Genomic DNA, 16,860 nt, shown 5'->3' with positions numbered 1-16,860 from the left:
AATGTTGAACTACTTTGCGCCTTGCATTGAGGGCCACGGCCACGAGGCCAAGCTAATCACGATGCTCAGAGATGCCGGAGAGAACATCGATTGGCGCAAAGTACAGAGGGATGAGCCCGGCGCGCCACCTGTTATGGTTGCTGAGATGCCACCAGAGCCCGCAGAGCAGCCAGAGTGGGACTTCCATCGTTGGGTTCTGAGCATGTCCAGTTGGTATGCCTATTTTGACGAGTATGGACTTCCGTGTCTTCTCCAGGTATGACATTCTTTATTTTATGTCAGGTTAGTTAAAATTTCCTCCTTCGGTACATTTGTAGTGTTAAAATTTATTGAATTATTGGTATCCTTACAGGGTCCTGCCTGCATGCCGACATCGCCTGAGCATCAGGGTGGATCTCCGGAGATCCACCCTACGCATGATGAGGGCTTGTCTTTCAGCCTGACAGATCTAGTTGGCGGGGATCAGTGGGATACAGCCGCCTCTCCGCCACCACGTAAGCCGTATCCAGCCAGGGCTCATGATTGGGAGGCCTCTGGTAGTGGGACTCAGCATGACTTATCATTGTTTCATACCCCCCCCCCCCGCCAGCTACCCACACCGCCGAGGATCCATGGGGTACAACACTCACGATGAGCAGAGAGGTTGAGCCCGAAGTGGAGATCACACCAGCTCGCGTGGCGCAGGAAGGACAAGTACAGTGGAATAACTGGCATCGGGTTTTCAGCAGAGAGAACAGAGGTAGACCAGCTGACCGATATTCCGATTCGCGGTATCATTGATAGAGAGTTTTTTTTTATAGTTTTATATTTTTATATTTTACTATAGTGTTTTTTGTTTTATTATGTTGTATGTACTCTGTTTAGCTTATTATGATTTACGTTTTATTATGTTTTAGGTTTAGTTTTGAGTTGAGCTGAGTTTTATGGTAGTATTTATACAACAGAAAAACACTAAAAAAATAAGAACAAAAAAACACTACAAAAATAACACTAAAATAAAACACTAAATAAAATAACAACAACAAAAATAAGAACAAAAAAACACTAATTAATCCCATACATTCTGTACCCGTGAGTTTTCACTTTTTCAAAAGTGAATTCTCATTCCCATTCCGTAATCCCGTGACATCCGAACACGCCCTACTTGTGCAATTTTATAGAATCTCTCCATCCCCGGATTCAAATTAGTTGAAATCCAAGATTCATGAACAATATTTCTGAAATTTCTTAAATTTTGAATTCATCCGTTCAACTTTTTCTGTGAATGCATCTCGGAACTGCTGGTTTTTCTATGTACGCATCTCGAAACAGTTCAACAGTTGGATTCGGAATTCCAGAGATTTCAAAGTACTGTTGATGATCTCGGATTTCAGCTGATTTAAATCCCTCCATCCCCTTCACCATGGCGATGATCTTTTGTTTGAATTTTGCATCTCAAGGCTAGCCCAATGAATACTTATAAAATGTAAAATTCAGAACAGACACCTAAATTGTATAGTGAAAAGGAAACAGATGTCTAAATTATCCCAAAACTGTACCATACAGTCACTTACTCCAAAAGAAAAAGATAAATTATTAATTCGGCCCGCCACTTTTCTCTCAGAACAGAACAAGTCAGTAAAGGTAATGCTTATGATATAGTCAGTTTGCCCCGCTAATATTCCTGGCGGTCCGAATATTTAATTCGGCCCGCATATATTCCTGGCGGTTTGAATTAAAAATTCGGACCGCCAGGAATATTAGCGGTTTGGGCATAAATATAATTTTTCAAAAAACATGGTCATTTATAATAAAATTATTTATTTTTTGGATAAAAATAAAAATATCGGTCATACCTGCATTGTTTGTTTAGCAAACAAATAATAAGAGTTAGACAATCACTTTGTAACTACTATTTTTTTTTTTAATTCAGAAGCTGATAGAAGCAATACAAATTATATGCGAATTCATATCTATTTAAAATTTGAGGATTTAAATGCATATCCATATTCATATTGTAGCGGATTTCGAATCGAATTTGGATCGTATTGAATGTTTTAGTTAAAATGTTAAAATTATAAGATAAATGCCTAACACAAGTGAATATAATTATTATATATTACAAAATACATATTAAAATAACAACAATTGACCCAATAGATATAAAAATTTAAGATTTATATGCAAATTTAATTAATTATCGATTACATTTTTAAAATTTTATATACAAATTTGTTTATGTAGATTTAAATCGAATTATGCATTGACATGCCGAATTCGAATGCTATCTAGAGGGACGTAAAGTCCATCCGTTAATCCGTGGCTGCCTTTTTTAGGCCATGGGCGAGGGAATTCTTTATTTTATTTTTGATAGCTTAGTAGAGTTCGGTCTCCAATTGGGAATTGCATGGACACATGAATTGAACTAAAAAGTACTGTTCCAATTGAATTTTTTTTTTTTGGATAGCTTAGTAGAGTTCAATTGAATTTTTTTTTTTTCCACAGAACAGTAACGTGGCCGAACAGGACCTACATAAGTACATGGGCGAGAAAATTCATATCGCCTAAAGTACCTCAAATTTCAAGTTTAGATTTGAATCCTTAGATTTGTTTTGGCACGAATATTACAAAAACTCCGTGCATTTCACTTCGGATCAGTTTAGTCCGGATTCTGATCAGACAGGATCGATCTGAACCCAAAATTTGAGTTACTTCTAAGGATCCGGACTTGTGGGCGAGGTGCTCCTGGTTTAGACTTTGGACTTGAACTAGTCGCCGGCTTTATCAACGCCTAGAATATATATCAATTATTTTTTTCTCTTTCTTGTACCATGATAAAAGAACATGTGCGTGTATAGTCATATAAAATGTTCCCAGATGCCATCAAAGAAATTTAGAAAAAACAAGAAAGAAGGAAAAAAAAAAAAAAAAGCCTAGGTTCTAAAAGAAGCGCTTGCCCTTTCTAAAAGCCTCTATCAGACTTTCAAAAAATAAAAAAAGGTTCAGGGATCAATTTGAGAAGGAGAGGACTGAGAGGCTGGAGGAGAACAGCGGAGCAGCAGAGGTGCCTTTACAAATGGGTGCTCTAACAGCTCTACTGCCGATGGGCGGTTAACAGGGTTCACTCTGACACATTGCGTGATGAAATCCTGTGCTTCTCTTGACAGATAGTTTGGTATCGGCGGTTGCTCTCCCCTTCCTATCTTGAAGAGAGCATGCATCTACGCATGTAAATATTACTAGCAAGTTAATGTCTGTTCAGTAGCAGTACTGTGAATTACTTCAAGAAAAAAAGAACACAACAAAAAAAAAAAAAACAGAGAGTGAATGAGAGAGTGTGCAAAATGATTATTCTTACCCATTCAATATTAGGATAAGGAATCTGACGGGTTAACATTTCAAGTACAGTGCAACCCAAGCTTCAGATGTCTGCTTTTAGCCCGTAAGCTTTTTTAGGGTTTACAACCTGAAAATAAAAAAATAAAAAAAAACGAAGAAAGAGAACTCAATTACAGAAACAATTATCTGCATCAGTTCTGACATCTGTTTTTATTAATTCAACAAAAATTCAAAGAACTACAAGATAATTAACAACTACAAAGTCACATTCCACTACTTCACGTGAAACAATAACACAACAATTAACAAACAAATCACAAACATCAACACACAAATTACAATTAATACTACTAGTTGTTTCTTGAGAATCGAAGTGATTTCTGCTTAATATGCCTGAAACAAAAAGATTTTGCAGAACAGACCCTTCAAATATTTCCCAACTTAATTTTGAACTCAAAAGGTAAAACTTACCTCCGGAGCCATCCAATATACACTTCCTTTGGTTGACTTCAGGATAGTAATCTTGGTAATCTGATTTTGAATAATTATAATAAAATAATCATGTACTTAATCAACATTATTTATATTTAGCAATCAATAGTTCAATACAGATAATCGATCGGCAACATGATGTAAATATAGTGTGTCCACAAACCTTTTTTGCTAACCCAAAATCGGCGAGCTTCACCGATCCATTTGCATGAACCAATATATTAGCACATTTTATATCCCTAAAAACCAAACAAGAAATATTGTTCATAACATTCTATACAGATCCAAGAGAAATAATGTTCTCCTGGGACTTGCAGTTCATATAGAGTAATGATTTACTATGGTGAGCGACCACTGCTCAAAATTAAAAGCCCCTACCCAAGAGAAGATCAAGTTAAAGATATAGAATATAAATCAAATTTTTAAAATTGTAACAATAATTTTAATTTTTTTTTTACCTGTGCACTATGTCCCTTTCATGAAGATACACCAACCCATATAGTATTTGCCTTGTGTACTCTGATACGTGCGTATCTTGTAGATGGTATTTTTGGTACAATGATGCAAGAGAGCCTTGTGTCATTAGTTCTAGAAAGATGTACAATTTTGTTTCCTCTTGGTATAATATTATACCGGTTAATTTAAAAAATTCCTGGAACTTTGCACATTGTAGAACATACAAAATAGAAACTATCTAAAATTTACCTTGTCGGTTCCATAGTACTGAACTATATTCTCATGCTCAAACCGACTCAAAAGAGCAATTTCCTGAAATTAGAAAAGCACAGCACATCTCAGGCTTGCAAATTGAGAATATATAAAAGGTCAATTACATATTGTATTTCCATTTGAAATTCAAAATTTTATACTGACCTGTTCCAATTGTATGATACTTTCCTGAATGTTGGTCCCTTGATCAATCAACACCTCTTTAACCGCAAAGAAAAATCCTTCACTGTATAGACTATAGAGTGATAAAATACAGTGTAACAAACACAATTAGTGATTGAGTCTCTAGTCCACACTGAAAAATTCCTTTTCTACCAAGCCTAATATTATCAGCAAAGTAATTTTCACAATTAGTTCAGCATTAATTGGTGTGGAGTTGGTAATGACCCCTATCAGTATTGCGCTAGGACATACTTTCCCAAGCCTGACCAGGATGATGTAAATATAGAAATAGAAGCAACTTTTTTATATAATCTAAAGAAGAAAATTCAAATGCAGACTTACTTGCTAATCGCCTCGTAAACTGTGCCAAAGGCTCCACTTCCAAGTTGTTGGCCCCTAACCCAAGCCTTGACTGACCTATAAGTACAAAGTATTAAGTTAGTTATTCATTCAGCACATTCTTTGCATCATACACAATTCTCTCCAGCTCCTCCAACCAGAGCTTGACTGACCTTTTCTGATCTCCCTCTGTGTTACATCCAGCGTGACCTTCACCAATTTCTTCAATTCAGCCTTAATTTGGTGGTTTTGATCTACTGCAAGAGATGATGAGGAAGTAGACAGAGCTTGTGCAGATGCCATGACAGCTAGCGGCAATTCGTTGCCCAAAGATTTATTAGTGGAAAGACATGCCATCGATCTAAAATTATGAAGTCTCTTCTCTTCTGTTGGGTTGATGTGAAACCATGCAGGGATCTGACCATGGCAGTAGAGCTGGCAACGGATGAAGAAGATTACCAGAAGGAATACCAGGAGGGTTTTTTTAAGATTATCCAGGAGCATTTTGGGGCTGGCAACCTCCTAAGTCCAATGTTTGTAAGAGACTTGGATGAAGAAGATTATATGGATTGGAGTCAGCTTTGAGTGCTTTGTTTGTTAGGTTTTGATCTGGTGCTTATGTATTTGTTTGAACTTTTGTGTAGTTGGTACTAGGGTACAAGCATATGTATTTTGCAGGTGTAGATGGCAAATTTAGATACCATTTTGTATGTGAACTTATGTTTTGTAATACCGGCTATGTTTAGGTACCTGTTTTGGGTACATATTCAGAGAGAAGGTAGAAAAACTAATTATTGGGGGAAGGGCTGCAAACGAATTGAACCGAATCAAATTTATTCTAGTTGAGTTTGATTTGAATTAATTTTAAACTAAGTTTAATTTAAATTAATTTCGAATTAATTTTTTTACGAATTCAATTTCAAATCTTTTACGAACTTTTTTACGATAAGGAAGAGTGATCATAGTCGCCGAAAGCGAGAGGTGAAAGTCGTTTAGAATTTTAGAACTGAGAACGAGGATTACGACTTACGAGTTATGACTTATGACTGGGCGGCCTTATGTTTTAATTTTTAAGTCATGAACGAACATAAGTCATTAGCAGAAATCAACGGTTCACGTAACTTTGAATTTTGAAATATAAAGTTTACGAATCTATTTTGAACGAACCAAGTCCATTTTGAATTTGATTTGAATTAATTTCGAACTATTTCGAATCAAATTTTTTACGAATTTTTTCGAATCAAACTCGAATCGAATCACAAAGTACGATTGATAAGCCAAAATTGTATTTATTTAAACCTAGGGTTAGGTATGTAAATTAAGCCAAGTTTTGGTTAAATTAGTTTAAATTATGTTTAATTAGGTTAGAAATGTCCAAAAGTTCAAGTTACTGCCCTAGTTATGTTTGTTTTACAGGTAATCAAGTGTTTGGACCTTAACGAAGCAAAACGGGTGAGTTAGCACGAAGAAATGAGCTTCTGCCAACATTTATTGCGGCCCGAAATGGAGTTATTGCGGCCCGCAACCAAACAAGTCAGAGCCTCTTCATTTACAGCACAGTTATTGCGGCCCGCAATGCACTGTAGCAGTCAGCCAAAAATAGAGTCTGAACTTAAAACGGCCATAACTTTTGACTCGTAACTCCGATTTAGGCTTGTGACCACTTTTTGGAAAGCTAACGAGAAGATCTACAACCTGAGAATATAAAAGGAATGTATTGCGACCCGCAAGGACTTTTATTGCGGCCCGAAAGGACTTTTATTGCGGCCCGCAAGGACCTCTTCAGAATTTTTCTGTTCAGTCTGTTAACTGCTACAGTACATTGCGGCCCGCAATTAGGTCGGTTCAGAGCCCGAATTTGCTATTTTTGGTTGGTTATTTCTAGGTTTTAGAGGGGGGGTATAAATAGGAACTTGTAGAACATATTAGGGACGTTTTTAGGCAGAATTTCTAGGTTTTGAACAAGGAAAAGCAAGGAAAAGCAAGGAAGAGAGAAGAAGGAAGAAGGGAGCAAAATCGATCAACCGGTTTTATCATTTTCTTTCCTTTGGAACTCTTTTATTCTTTTGATTTCATTTGTGCTTTAGCCATGACTGGCTAAAGGCTTTTCTAGGGTTGATTAGGGTTGTACTTGAAACTTTTGTTATGATTTAATTGGTTTTATTCTATATATTCTTGTTCTTTGTTATGATCTATTCTTTATTTTAATTGATTGTGAGGACTTAATCGAAATCACATGAAACCCTAGGATTTGGTATTTGCAATTGAGAAATTGAATATTAGGTCCAGATCATAAGGAATAGGGTATTTGATAAGCTAAGTACCGAGAGGTGACGCGTGTCTTATACGGGCTTTACCTAATAGTTTAGAGAATTGTGCCAAGTACCGAGAGGTGAAAGATAGTTTTCTAGATTTATTGGGACAGTAAGAACTTAATGACTTTAGATTAGAGTAGCCAAGTACCGAGAGGTGACGTTTATTCTAATCGAAAGATGGCATTAATATAGAGATATCTCTTTGTACCTACAACACCCAACTGTGCCTTCATAAATAAAAGAACAAATTTAATAAACCAATTAGTCGTAACACTAGTGGATAGGAACCCTAAGAAACCCTAATTTCTCATTCTTGTTAAAAACCGAATTTCGCCTTAAGACTTTAGTTTAATTTAATTTAATCGCAATCAAACCAACCAATTGAACAAACAAAAACCTCTTTACTTTCTTTTACTTTCTTTTACTACATTAAATTGTTAGGTTAGAGTTAATATTCCGACTTGTCCCTGTGGAAACGATCCCTAAGTACTCTTCGATAAGGTTGTACACTTGCAACCAAATTGAGTGCAATTTAGGATTTATTACTTGTATTGTAATAATTCACATCAACGATTTTTTTGTGCAGCCCTAATTGGGGTGGTTGACGGGGAGTCAACTCATTAAATAAATGGATTGTTATATTTTTTTTTTTTATAAGACAGATGTCCGTCTTCAGCCACAGATACTTGGAGGGTAAATTTGTCACACATCTTATTCAGCTCTAGAAAAGGTCTCCAGCCACAGATACATAAATCAGACGTAACAATGATGCTTTATCACACATCCTTGCAGGATTTTCTGGTCATCAATACCAGAAATCGATCAAATGATACCTAATAAACTAGTGGCTTACTATTTCATGATGCAGCAACAAAAATATGAACTAACATAGCTTCTTAAAGCATACTATAAAAAAAATCCTCTTTTATACAAATGCTTTATCCTATGTTGTTCTCCATCTTGACCATAAGCTTTTGTTTCAGCAAAAAATGCTATTACCTATAACATTGTTTTATTTGCATGTACTACTTCACTGACGACAATTACTAGCCCAATTTAACTTGGTCAAACTATGAATGCCTAAATGCTCCATTTGCCATAGAAACTCTTCACTCTGTCCTCTGCAACCACCCAAGCTGTGCACATAAAGTGACAATTAGAGTTATAATAAGTGCAAACAGTTAAAAAAAAAAAAACATATCTAAAAGGAGACAGAAAGGACTTGATGAAAAATAATATACCTTCCATGCATACATTGCCAAGAAAGCAACGGTATCAGCCGACCATACAACAGCAAAAGACTTGATGAAAAAAGGGATCAGCACATTTATAAGAGGGATGAGAATGAATAGATAGTTGAGAGCCTCTTTCTCTTTGTTAGAACAATCTCGTGCCCTGAGTGAAGGTATTGCTGTGACAATTAAAAATTATAATCTGATCAGAGTTAATTCATCAAATACATGTTGAATTTTCTTTAAAAATCCAGGTTGAAAACACAAAGACGTGGAAAAAATACTCTTGATGAAAATTACGACCCAGAAGTGTAGCAACTTTGGAGCTTTGAGAGTGAACAGAACTTGAAAATATAAATAAATTTTGACATTAATTCCTCCATATGGCTTTACTAAATTGGACATAAAACTTTTACAGAATTTACTACAGCTGCTCACAAGTACTTGTAACTCCTGTAGGCTGATAAGAAATTTGTACAAGTAGTGTTGGTAGTGTCTAAAACCTTGGAATCGACCTCAATTCTTCCAGGAGCAAATTTGATAATTTTAAATTGTCGTAGGGTCTGACTGAGGCCACCCACTAGATGTACCAAATAATCTCAACTTTGCATAATCACATTACAATTTTCTTTTATGAAATAGTTCTTGTCAGGAAAAAATATAATTCATTGCAACCATGTAAAGCAGAATGATCCTCAGTTCGTAATTTTAAAAATGAAAAAAGACAAAGATAAAGGATTGAAAAAATTGCTTACTGAACATCCAAATGGACCACATCCCCATTAGTCTCCATATGTCGGGTTCATTTGAAGGGAATATAAGATTGAAGGAGAGAGCTCCACCAAGTAGAATTGATGCATAGCCCTGCACCTCGAAAACTGTGTAAAGAGTAGATCCCGGCACGGCAGGGTTTTTTGTGGCAGTGGAAGCCCTTGGTGCAAATGTTGCTGCGGTCTTCTGAACTACCTGTTTTTGATTAAAAAGAAATGAGTCGGCTATTGGATTTGCCATGCATCTTTTAGGAAAGAGGAATGTTTCGCTGGTCTCTGAACTATTGCACTCGTTCAATTAGACTGATTCATTCAACATCCTGAGCTAATATACATTATTAAATTAAATTTTGGATTAATTCCAACGGATGATGTGGCACAATGTAAAATGAACACCAGAGTCCAGACAATCCTCCAAGTGTGACATCACTGCCTTGTCAACACAGTTAAGTGCTCACTGAAGGATAGGTTGGATGGAAGCCTAGTTCACCAGCTCAGGCCAATTGGACCAAAAAAAAAATTAAAAGAACACAAAGACCTAACCAGAGCAAATGTAATAGTTCACAAACTATTAGGCAATACAATGGACATGTCCATTTTACCATACCACAGGAGAAACAAAGCAACACAAAGAATCAAGAAGAAAGGCGCAGGAAACAGAATAACAGCTAACCAAGCTGTTAGAACTAGAGTTAGGATTACAGCTAGTATAACCATGTATACATAGTACATAGTTAGAAACAATTACCTTTCTTAATATAGCAGCAATCATGTACATTGTAACAATCAATATATATGTAATACAACAAAATAATTCTAGTATTCAAATTTTCTTCTCAATTTTATGATATCAGAGCGTACCATGGCAAATGCTGAAAATCATTCCCCAATTACTCGGATCCAATCTCCAAAACCAAATCGATACAATTATCTCAATCAATCAACCAATTTCCACTAAATTAACCCAAACAAACTTCCTCACCTGGAAGGCGCAGATTCTTCCAATCATCAATGGATACAATCTTGTCAGATACATAGATTCCTCACCACCATGTCTTGATTGACAATATATACATTATTTCACCACTCTCTCCTCAATTTTCAGCTCTTGCACAAAATTCATCTCATCAACTTCAAGAGCCCACTTCTCCTACACGGCCCATATCTCCTCATTTCACCACAATCCCTTCATTCACCAACTATTGTACAGCCCTTATCTCCAATAAATGTGCAGCCCACTGTTTTAAATCCCTCCCCTGCACACTCACAGAACCCCTCCAACCGATCCCCTCCAAGATTGGAAGATTGGCAATGTATTGTCGTACTCATGTGATTCTTTTGGGTGGTAAGTCTATGTATCTGACAATATTGTATCCATTGATGATTGGAAGAACCTGTGCCTTCCAGGTGGGAAGTTTGTTTGGGTTAATTTGGTGGAAATTGGTTGATTGATTGAGATAACTGCATCGATTTGTTTTTGGAGATTGAGTTGAGATTGGATCTGAGTAATTGGGAAATGATTTTCAGTGTTTGCCATGGTATGCTCTGACACCATAAAATTGGGAAGAGAATTTGAATACTAGAATTCTTTCATTGTATCTTGTATATTGATTGTTACAATGTACAGGATTGCTGCTATATATAGAAAAGGAATTGTTTCTGACTATGTATTAACTATTCATGGTTATACTGGCCGTATTCCTAACTCTAGTTCTAACAGCTTGCTTAGCTGTCATTCTGTTTCATGTGTGTTTCTTCTTGGTTCTTTGTGTTGCTTTGTTCTCCAGTGGTATGGTAAAATGGACATGTCCATTGTATTGCCTAATAGAATTTTACGGACCATACATAAAATTTTCAAAGTTTCATTGAACCAACAAAATTGACAATTTGGCTCCTACAAACTTTGATAGCTCAGTAAACGAATGTATCAGCTTGGCCTGGACTTTCAGACATCACTAGCATGTTGGTTCAGGCGAAACTGTGTACTATCTACCTAAATAAGATAACGAACAACTCAACAGTTGATCCTATAACAAAGCAAGTACACCATTAAATTTTAAAAAAAAAATGTAATGGAGAAAAACAGAAAACCAATTAAAAGTAGTCACTAAAAACCTTTTTAAGCTCCTTATCAACAGTAGGAGAAACAACAGATGGCTTCTTAGAAGAAACGACATCACCTTGCTCCTCCTTTTCCTCTGCGCTTACTTCAATGGCAGAAGTATCTGTAGCATCGGAACGAACCACAGTTCGAAATCTTCTTCTGGACAGTGCACTGGAGCGGTGAGGAGAGATGGTTGCAGCTGGGATTGGAACCGGGTAGAATCTTGAAATTGTAGAGTAGATAGGGGTTGGGGAGTGCATTTTGCGAGAGAGGGAAGAGGGGGTTTCACTTCTGAGAAGTGAATGATGGGAAACGGATGGTCATAATTCATAAACGCGGCTCTAATTCATCATTGCTGATTTTCTGATAACTGATGTATTGATTTTTCTTTTCTCACATTGGTTGAGAGAGAAAAAAAGTATATTATGGGCTATGTTTGGGCCTGGTGTAATATTTTGGGCCCGGACATTATTATTTTATCCAAAGGAACAAAAAAGTTCAACCGAGACGAAATTTTTTATGTGCAACAGTATACTATCATTTTCACCCAGTTTTTTAAATTGTCCGAAATTTCTACATGATCCAGATACTAGAAGGAGAAGCAGTATAATAACATGCGATGAAACCAAAGTTGGTACTGATGTTTATATAATCTGAATTCTCAATCCAATTATTAAGAAATCAGTAGCAAGTTCTCTCTATTATAGCACATACTTCCCCAGGTTATTCACCCATACACAGAAACTTACTAAGAATTAAGAGTTCATTTTCTTTTATTACGACAGATATTAAAAGCAACATCTTATTAGTTTGCTGGTCACTTACAGAGAAAGGTTTGATATGCTTATTAGTTATTACAAGCCATTATGTCTAAAACCTATTCAGCCTGAATTTTCCTTCTTTTGCTTTTTATTTCTCAGTACAACTCTCCATTCAGAATCTTGCGCGACAGTCTCCTCTGCAACCTTTGGACTAACAAAACAGAACTTGGAAATCGACATTCTCTTCTTATACTGTGGATGCGAGTGCAGAAACTTTGCCACATCATTTGTTCCCCTGTAAACATTAAAAAACATTATTTAAAAAAATGTAAAAACATATAGTACAAGCGTATATAGGCCCTTTTTAAGCAATTGAAACAGCATAGAAGGATGTCAATTTGACATGTTATGATACATATTTCTTATATAGTTGCCACTGAAGAGAACTAAACTTTGTCCGTCACTTGCTCAACAATGAACATGCTTTTATTAGATTTATGAAAAAAAATAACATCTATATATGAATTAACAAGATCAAATATTCATGTGCCTTGTGTACAATTCAGAAAAACTTCTGACACCAATTATTTTAAATGGTAACCGGTAAATACCTGTACATTCTTGATGCAAATTAATGTGCTTGGAATAAGCTAAGTTTGAGTCTAGGTTCAAAATCTATGCTAGCTTTTAGTTAAAATTTTCAATTAATACAAATAAACGGTGAATAAATCAAATTGAATCAGACAGATCTTGTTTCGTCCTATACAGATCTGATCCTGAATGTCGCTGAAAATAATCCTGACCATGGTCAACTGTTGATGGCTAAATTTGTATTCCCCACCTTATCGATACTCTATTTTTCTCCTCTTAACTTAAACCCTAAGTGTAAACATGTAAAACCCTAGGTAGTGGTGCATACATCTAACTCAAAAGGCACATACCTGACTTTTTTGCCATTAGGCATGACATAATAGATATCCATTTTAGACAAATTATGCCTCATCATAACTAATCTCTCGGTGTTAGGCGGTGCTTTGGGTATGTTGGGCCTATCTATGACCCAAATTCGAGTTGTGTCATACTCTATGTCTGCCGGCTCGTCACAGGAATTATTAGGCATTTTCTCACAATGCCATGGATCTTCTGTGAATCGCTCCCTTATGGCCTCAAACTCTTCTTTTGTGGGTATCAGCCGCCACTTAAAGCACCTAAAACATTGCACTGCATATGCGCCAATTGAATCTTTCCCATTTGGGGCTTTCTGTTCAAGTTAATAAAGAGGATGTTATATACACGCTGCATAATAAATATACTGGGTGTGAAGCTGTGTTCCTTGTTCTGTTTATCAAAGAAAAATGCAATGTAGTTGAATTAACTTTATCAAAGCTCGCATTTAAGCGCTTTAATTATTTCAATTTCAGAGTATCAAAGGGCAGTACAGTTCTGCAGAGCAATGTAAAAACAACAAAAACTGTACTTAATGGTCTACAAGTCTGATACAATTAGAAACAAAAATGAAAATTAACCAAGCGAACTAATTTCTTAAATCGGTTATTGAGCAGGCTATTAAGCTGAACTAATTATTTATAAGCAATTACTCAGCTCAAAGGCAATTCCATATCAATCTTGTAAAGAAATCAACATTGGAAACCGAATCTTTCGCCAAACAAGGAGAAATCTCACAAAACCTCAAATCCCAGAATTTGAATTCTAAGCTATCGCTAAGAAACTCGCAACAACATATACAAATTGCGCTGCTGATCCGACAAAAAGTTAGAAGCTGACAACTCGAGTACAGATAATCAGACAAGTAAACCCGTAGTATCCACCGACTGATTAACTGTACAAGGTACAAGCTAAAGCAAGATGAAAGGGGGAAAAACTAACCTCCATGGGGCTTTTCCTTTTCAAGTAATCGACCGCTGTTTTAGATTTACCGTACGGAGTTTGCATTATCTGATGAAATAAATAGGTCATTAGTTATTACCTCTAATTATTGGGCCTGAGGCATGATTCGGGCTTTCACTGTTTCAATGGGCTGGTAATAGGCCCAATTAAATTAGGTTCCTCTCCAGCTTCATTGAATCAAGTGAATATTCTCAAGCAGGAACCAACCTTCAGATTATTATGGACGAACCGGATTAATACCTTCCTTTATTATGAAAATCCAACAGGGGAGCAGGTAATCGACAGATGTCTGTCGGATCGAAAATGAACGGACAGATTTAAAGCTGATCTGCCAAGAATTATCTAGGGAATCAGTATAATTGGAGAAGATCCGGAAGGATCTTTTCTTTTGTCTGCGGATAAGACAGGATTCCGCGTGTGTGAACGAAAGAACTCCACTTGTCAAGCTCACGATAAAACTGTAGGAATCTCATATTTTTATATTTTCAATTTATAAATGAAATAATAAAATGATATCTGAATTTAAATCTATTTTAATTGGATCTTGAATAGCATGGAAAAAAGCGCCGTGCCGTGACTAACACGTCGTGACTTTGATCTCGTGCCGTGCTGTGCCGTGATCAAGTAAACTGATCCGTGCCGTGCCATGACCAAAATGTCAAGGGTTGGTCACGGCGTGACTCGCGTGCCGTGTCCAAACGTGACTGATTATGTTTCTCACGTTTAACTTTTTTTCATAATTTAAGTTAGTTTATTCATGATTCACCATTTGATGGTTCTAATTATACGTGACTCGCGTGATTACGTGCCGTGTCGTGACCAAAATGTCAATGGGTGGTCACAGCACACGACACGCGAATCACGGCACAGAACAGTAACACATGCCATGCCGGCTCCGTTGTGCTATTTTTCCCACACTGATCTTGAATGAATCAGGAAATCGAATTTTAGAGATAAGAAATAAATCATGAGTAAAACCTTTCTTTGTATTTTTCGTCGTAATAATTGTGGATGCTTGAGAATTTGTCTTTAGTCTACTGACAAAGGCACATGATTTTTATGTAAGAAGTCGTGAATTCAAAATTCGAATAAAAAAAATTATTTATTATAATAACAATAATATTAAATAGTTGAGTAGGCTAACTTCTAATTTTTATTCAAAAAAAATAATTGTGGATGCTTCATGCATCGATTTTATGACAATCAACATCAAATTTTCTCATTGATATATATGTCATGCGTCAAAGTTCATTTTCAACTATGACCATTCCTTTTTATTTTTCTTTTAAAAAGAAGTTTCCTTATTCTGACAACCACAAATATAAATCACATTATATAAAGAGGAGGGATCAAGTTACATCAAGTTACAACAAACATTTTTTATATTTTCAAAATTCAAATCGTCAATCCAAACCGTTAGATGTGATCTCTACAATAAAATGTGCTTGGAGACCAAATTGTACATTTTTTCTGAATTTTTTTACTATTTATTAAAATGGGTACAAAATTCAATGGTATGAATTTGACTAGTTTTTGTACCCATCTTAATAAATAGTAAAAAAAAATTCAAAAAATGTAAAATTTGGTCTCCAGGCACATTTTATTGTAGAGATCATATCTAACGGTTTGGATCGACGATTTGGACTTTGAAAATGTAGAAAATGCTTGTTGTAACTTATTGTAACTCAAAAATTGTTGTAACTTGATCCCTCCTCTTATATAAATGTCAAAATTTCGGATTATTATTGAATCAAATTCATATCCGAACAAAAAGAAATTATTAATGTTTTGAAATGAGTTTGAGATATTTTGAAGTGTCACTTATGACTTATCCTCTGAATCACGAGTCAATTACCCAAACAGCTTATAGTTAAAATTACATTAAATTTATCCAACAACATATTTTAGCAGAAGAAATGTAATTTTGATTTCACAAGGATCCAATTTGTATTTATAAAATTTGAAAGGTCTAAGATAAAAAAAGATAATATAATTCATAGAGGGGTCCCTTTCTTCCTTTTTCTAATTTGGAACATTTCCACGTGTTACTTTCCTAGATCCCTAACGGACGGGACCCTTCTGGATAACACCCTATCTAATTTAATATAATACCTTTTAATATAAAAAAAATATATTAATAAGTTGAGTCAAATTAACGGGTCATGATCAGACCTGACCCGCATCACATCAGATCAGACAACCATCAACTGTAAATTAAACTCATTTCGGATAAAAACGAAGGTCATGTTTGGTTGTGGTGTAGCTTTAATTCCGAGTAAATTGCTTACTTCAAGTTAAGGTGGAGTAAGTTAAACCATCTCTCTAAGTGGAATAAACTAAACCGGATTAATTCAAATCTTACTCCCACTTACTCCATCAATTTTACTCCTTATTTGATGAATTAAGTGTGGAGTAAGGAGTTTAATTCACCCCTTACTCCACAACCAAACATGATCAAATCGAATAGGTCAGGTTAAAAATAGAATATGTATTCCTCATATAATATGGAATATGTATGTTAGAAATCAAATTTAGAACAGAAGTCAGAGCATTAAAAGAATTTGAATTTCTTGACAAAATACTCTCAGAGTATATAATGTGATTTTAAAAAAAAAAGTATCAAAATAATAAAAACTGATAAACATTAGCTCTTTAATAACAATATCAACAAATACTTTCAAAGAAAAAAACACACCATGCATATATATATATATATATATATATATATAT

The 16,860-nt window shown here is 35.5% G+C and overlaps 2 protein-coding genes and 1 pseudogene across 3 annotated transcripts; all 3 read right to left on the bottom strand.

The window, feature by feature from the left end:
• Positions 1 to 2,814: 2,814 nt before the first annotated feature.
• Positions 2,815 to 5,269, bottom strand: LOC144573669 (mitogen-activated protein kinase kinase kinase 1-like; annotated as a pseudogene). Its single transcript, XR_013518056.1, has 9 exons — positions 5,214 to 5,269; positions 5,044 to 5,118; positions 4,684 to 4,774; positions 4,516 to 4,578; positions 4,269 to 4,426; positions 3,974 to 4,049; positions 3,790 to 3,849; positions 3,338 to 3,445; positions 2,815 to 3,200 (listed from the first exon to the last, which is right to left on the bottom strand). The product of XR_013518056.1 is annotated as a mitogen-activated protein kinase kinase kinase 1-like (transcript).
• Positions 5,270 to 8,234: 2,965 nt separating this feature from the next.
• Positions 8,235 to 11,799, bottom strand: RPH1 (resistance to phytophthora 1). The gene is made up of 4 exons (XM_078322899.1): positions 11,473 to 11,799; positions 9,343 to 9,553; positions 8,597 to 8,766; positions 8,235 to 8,491 (listed from the first exon to the last, which is right to left on the bottom strand). The coding sequence occupies exons 1-4, from the start codon at positions 11,719 to 11,721 to the stop codon at positions 8,465 to 8,467; spliced, it is 657 nt and encodes a 218-aa protein (XP_078179025.1). The 5' UTR covers positions 11,722 to 11,799; the 3' UTR covers positions 8,235 to 8,464.
• A 448-nt stretch (positions 11,800 to 12,247) lies between these two features.
• Positions 12,248 to 14,257, bottom strand: LOC144573515 (methyl-CpG-binding domain-containing protein 4-like). The gene is made up of 3 exons (XM_078323298.1): positions 14,110 to 14,257; positions 13,164 to 13,483; positions 12,248 to 12,517 (listed from the first exon to the last, which is right to left on the bottom strand). Exons 1-3 carry the CDS (start codon positions 14,197 to 14,199, stop codon positions 12,343 to 12,345), a joined length of 585 nt encoding a protein of 194 aa, XP_078179424.1. The 5' UTR covers positions 14,200 to 14,257; the 3' UTR covers positions 12,248 to 12,342.
• Between the last annotated feature and the right edge of the window lie 2,603 nt (positions 14,258 to 16,860).

This window comes from Carex rostrata, chromosome 21, assembly GCF_964058835.1.
Source record: "Carex rostrata chromosome 21, lpCarRost1.2, whole genome shotgun sequence".
NCBI lineage: Eukaryota > Viridiplantae > Streptophyta > Magnoliopsida > Poales > Cyperaceae > Carex > Carex rostrata.
This window is presented reverse-complemented; position numbering and strand designations above follow the sequence as displayed.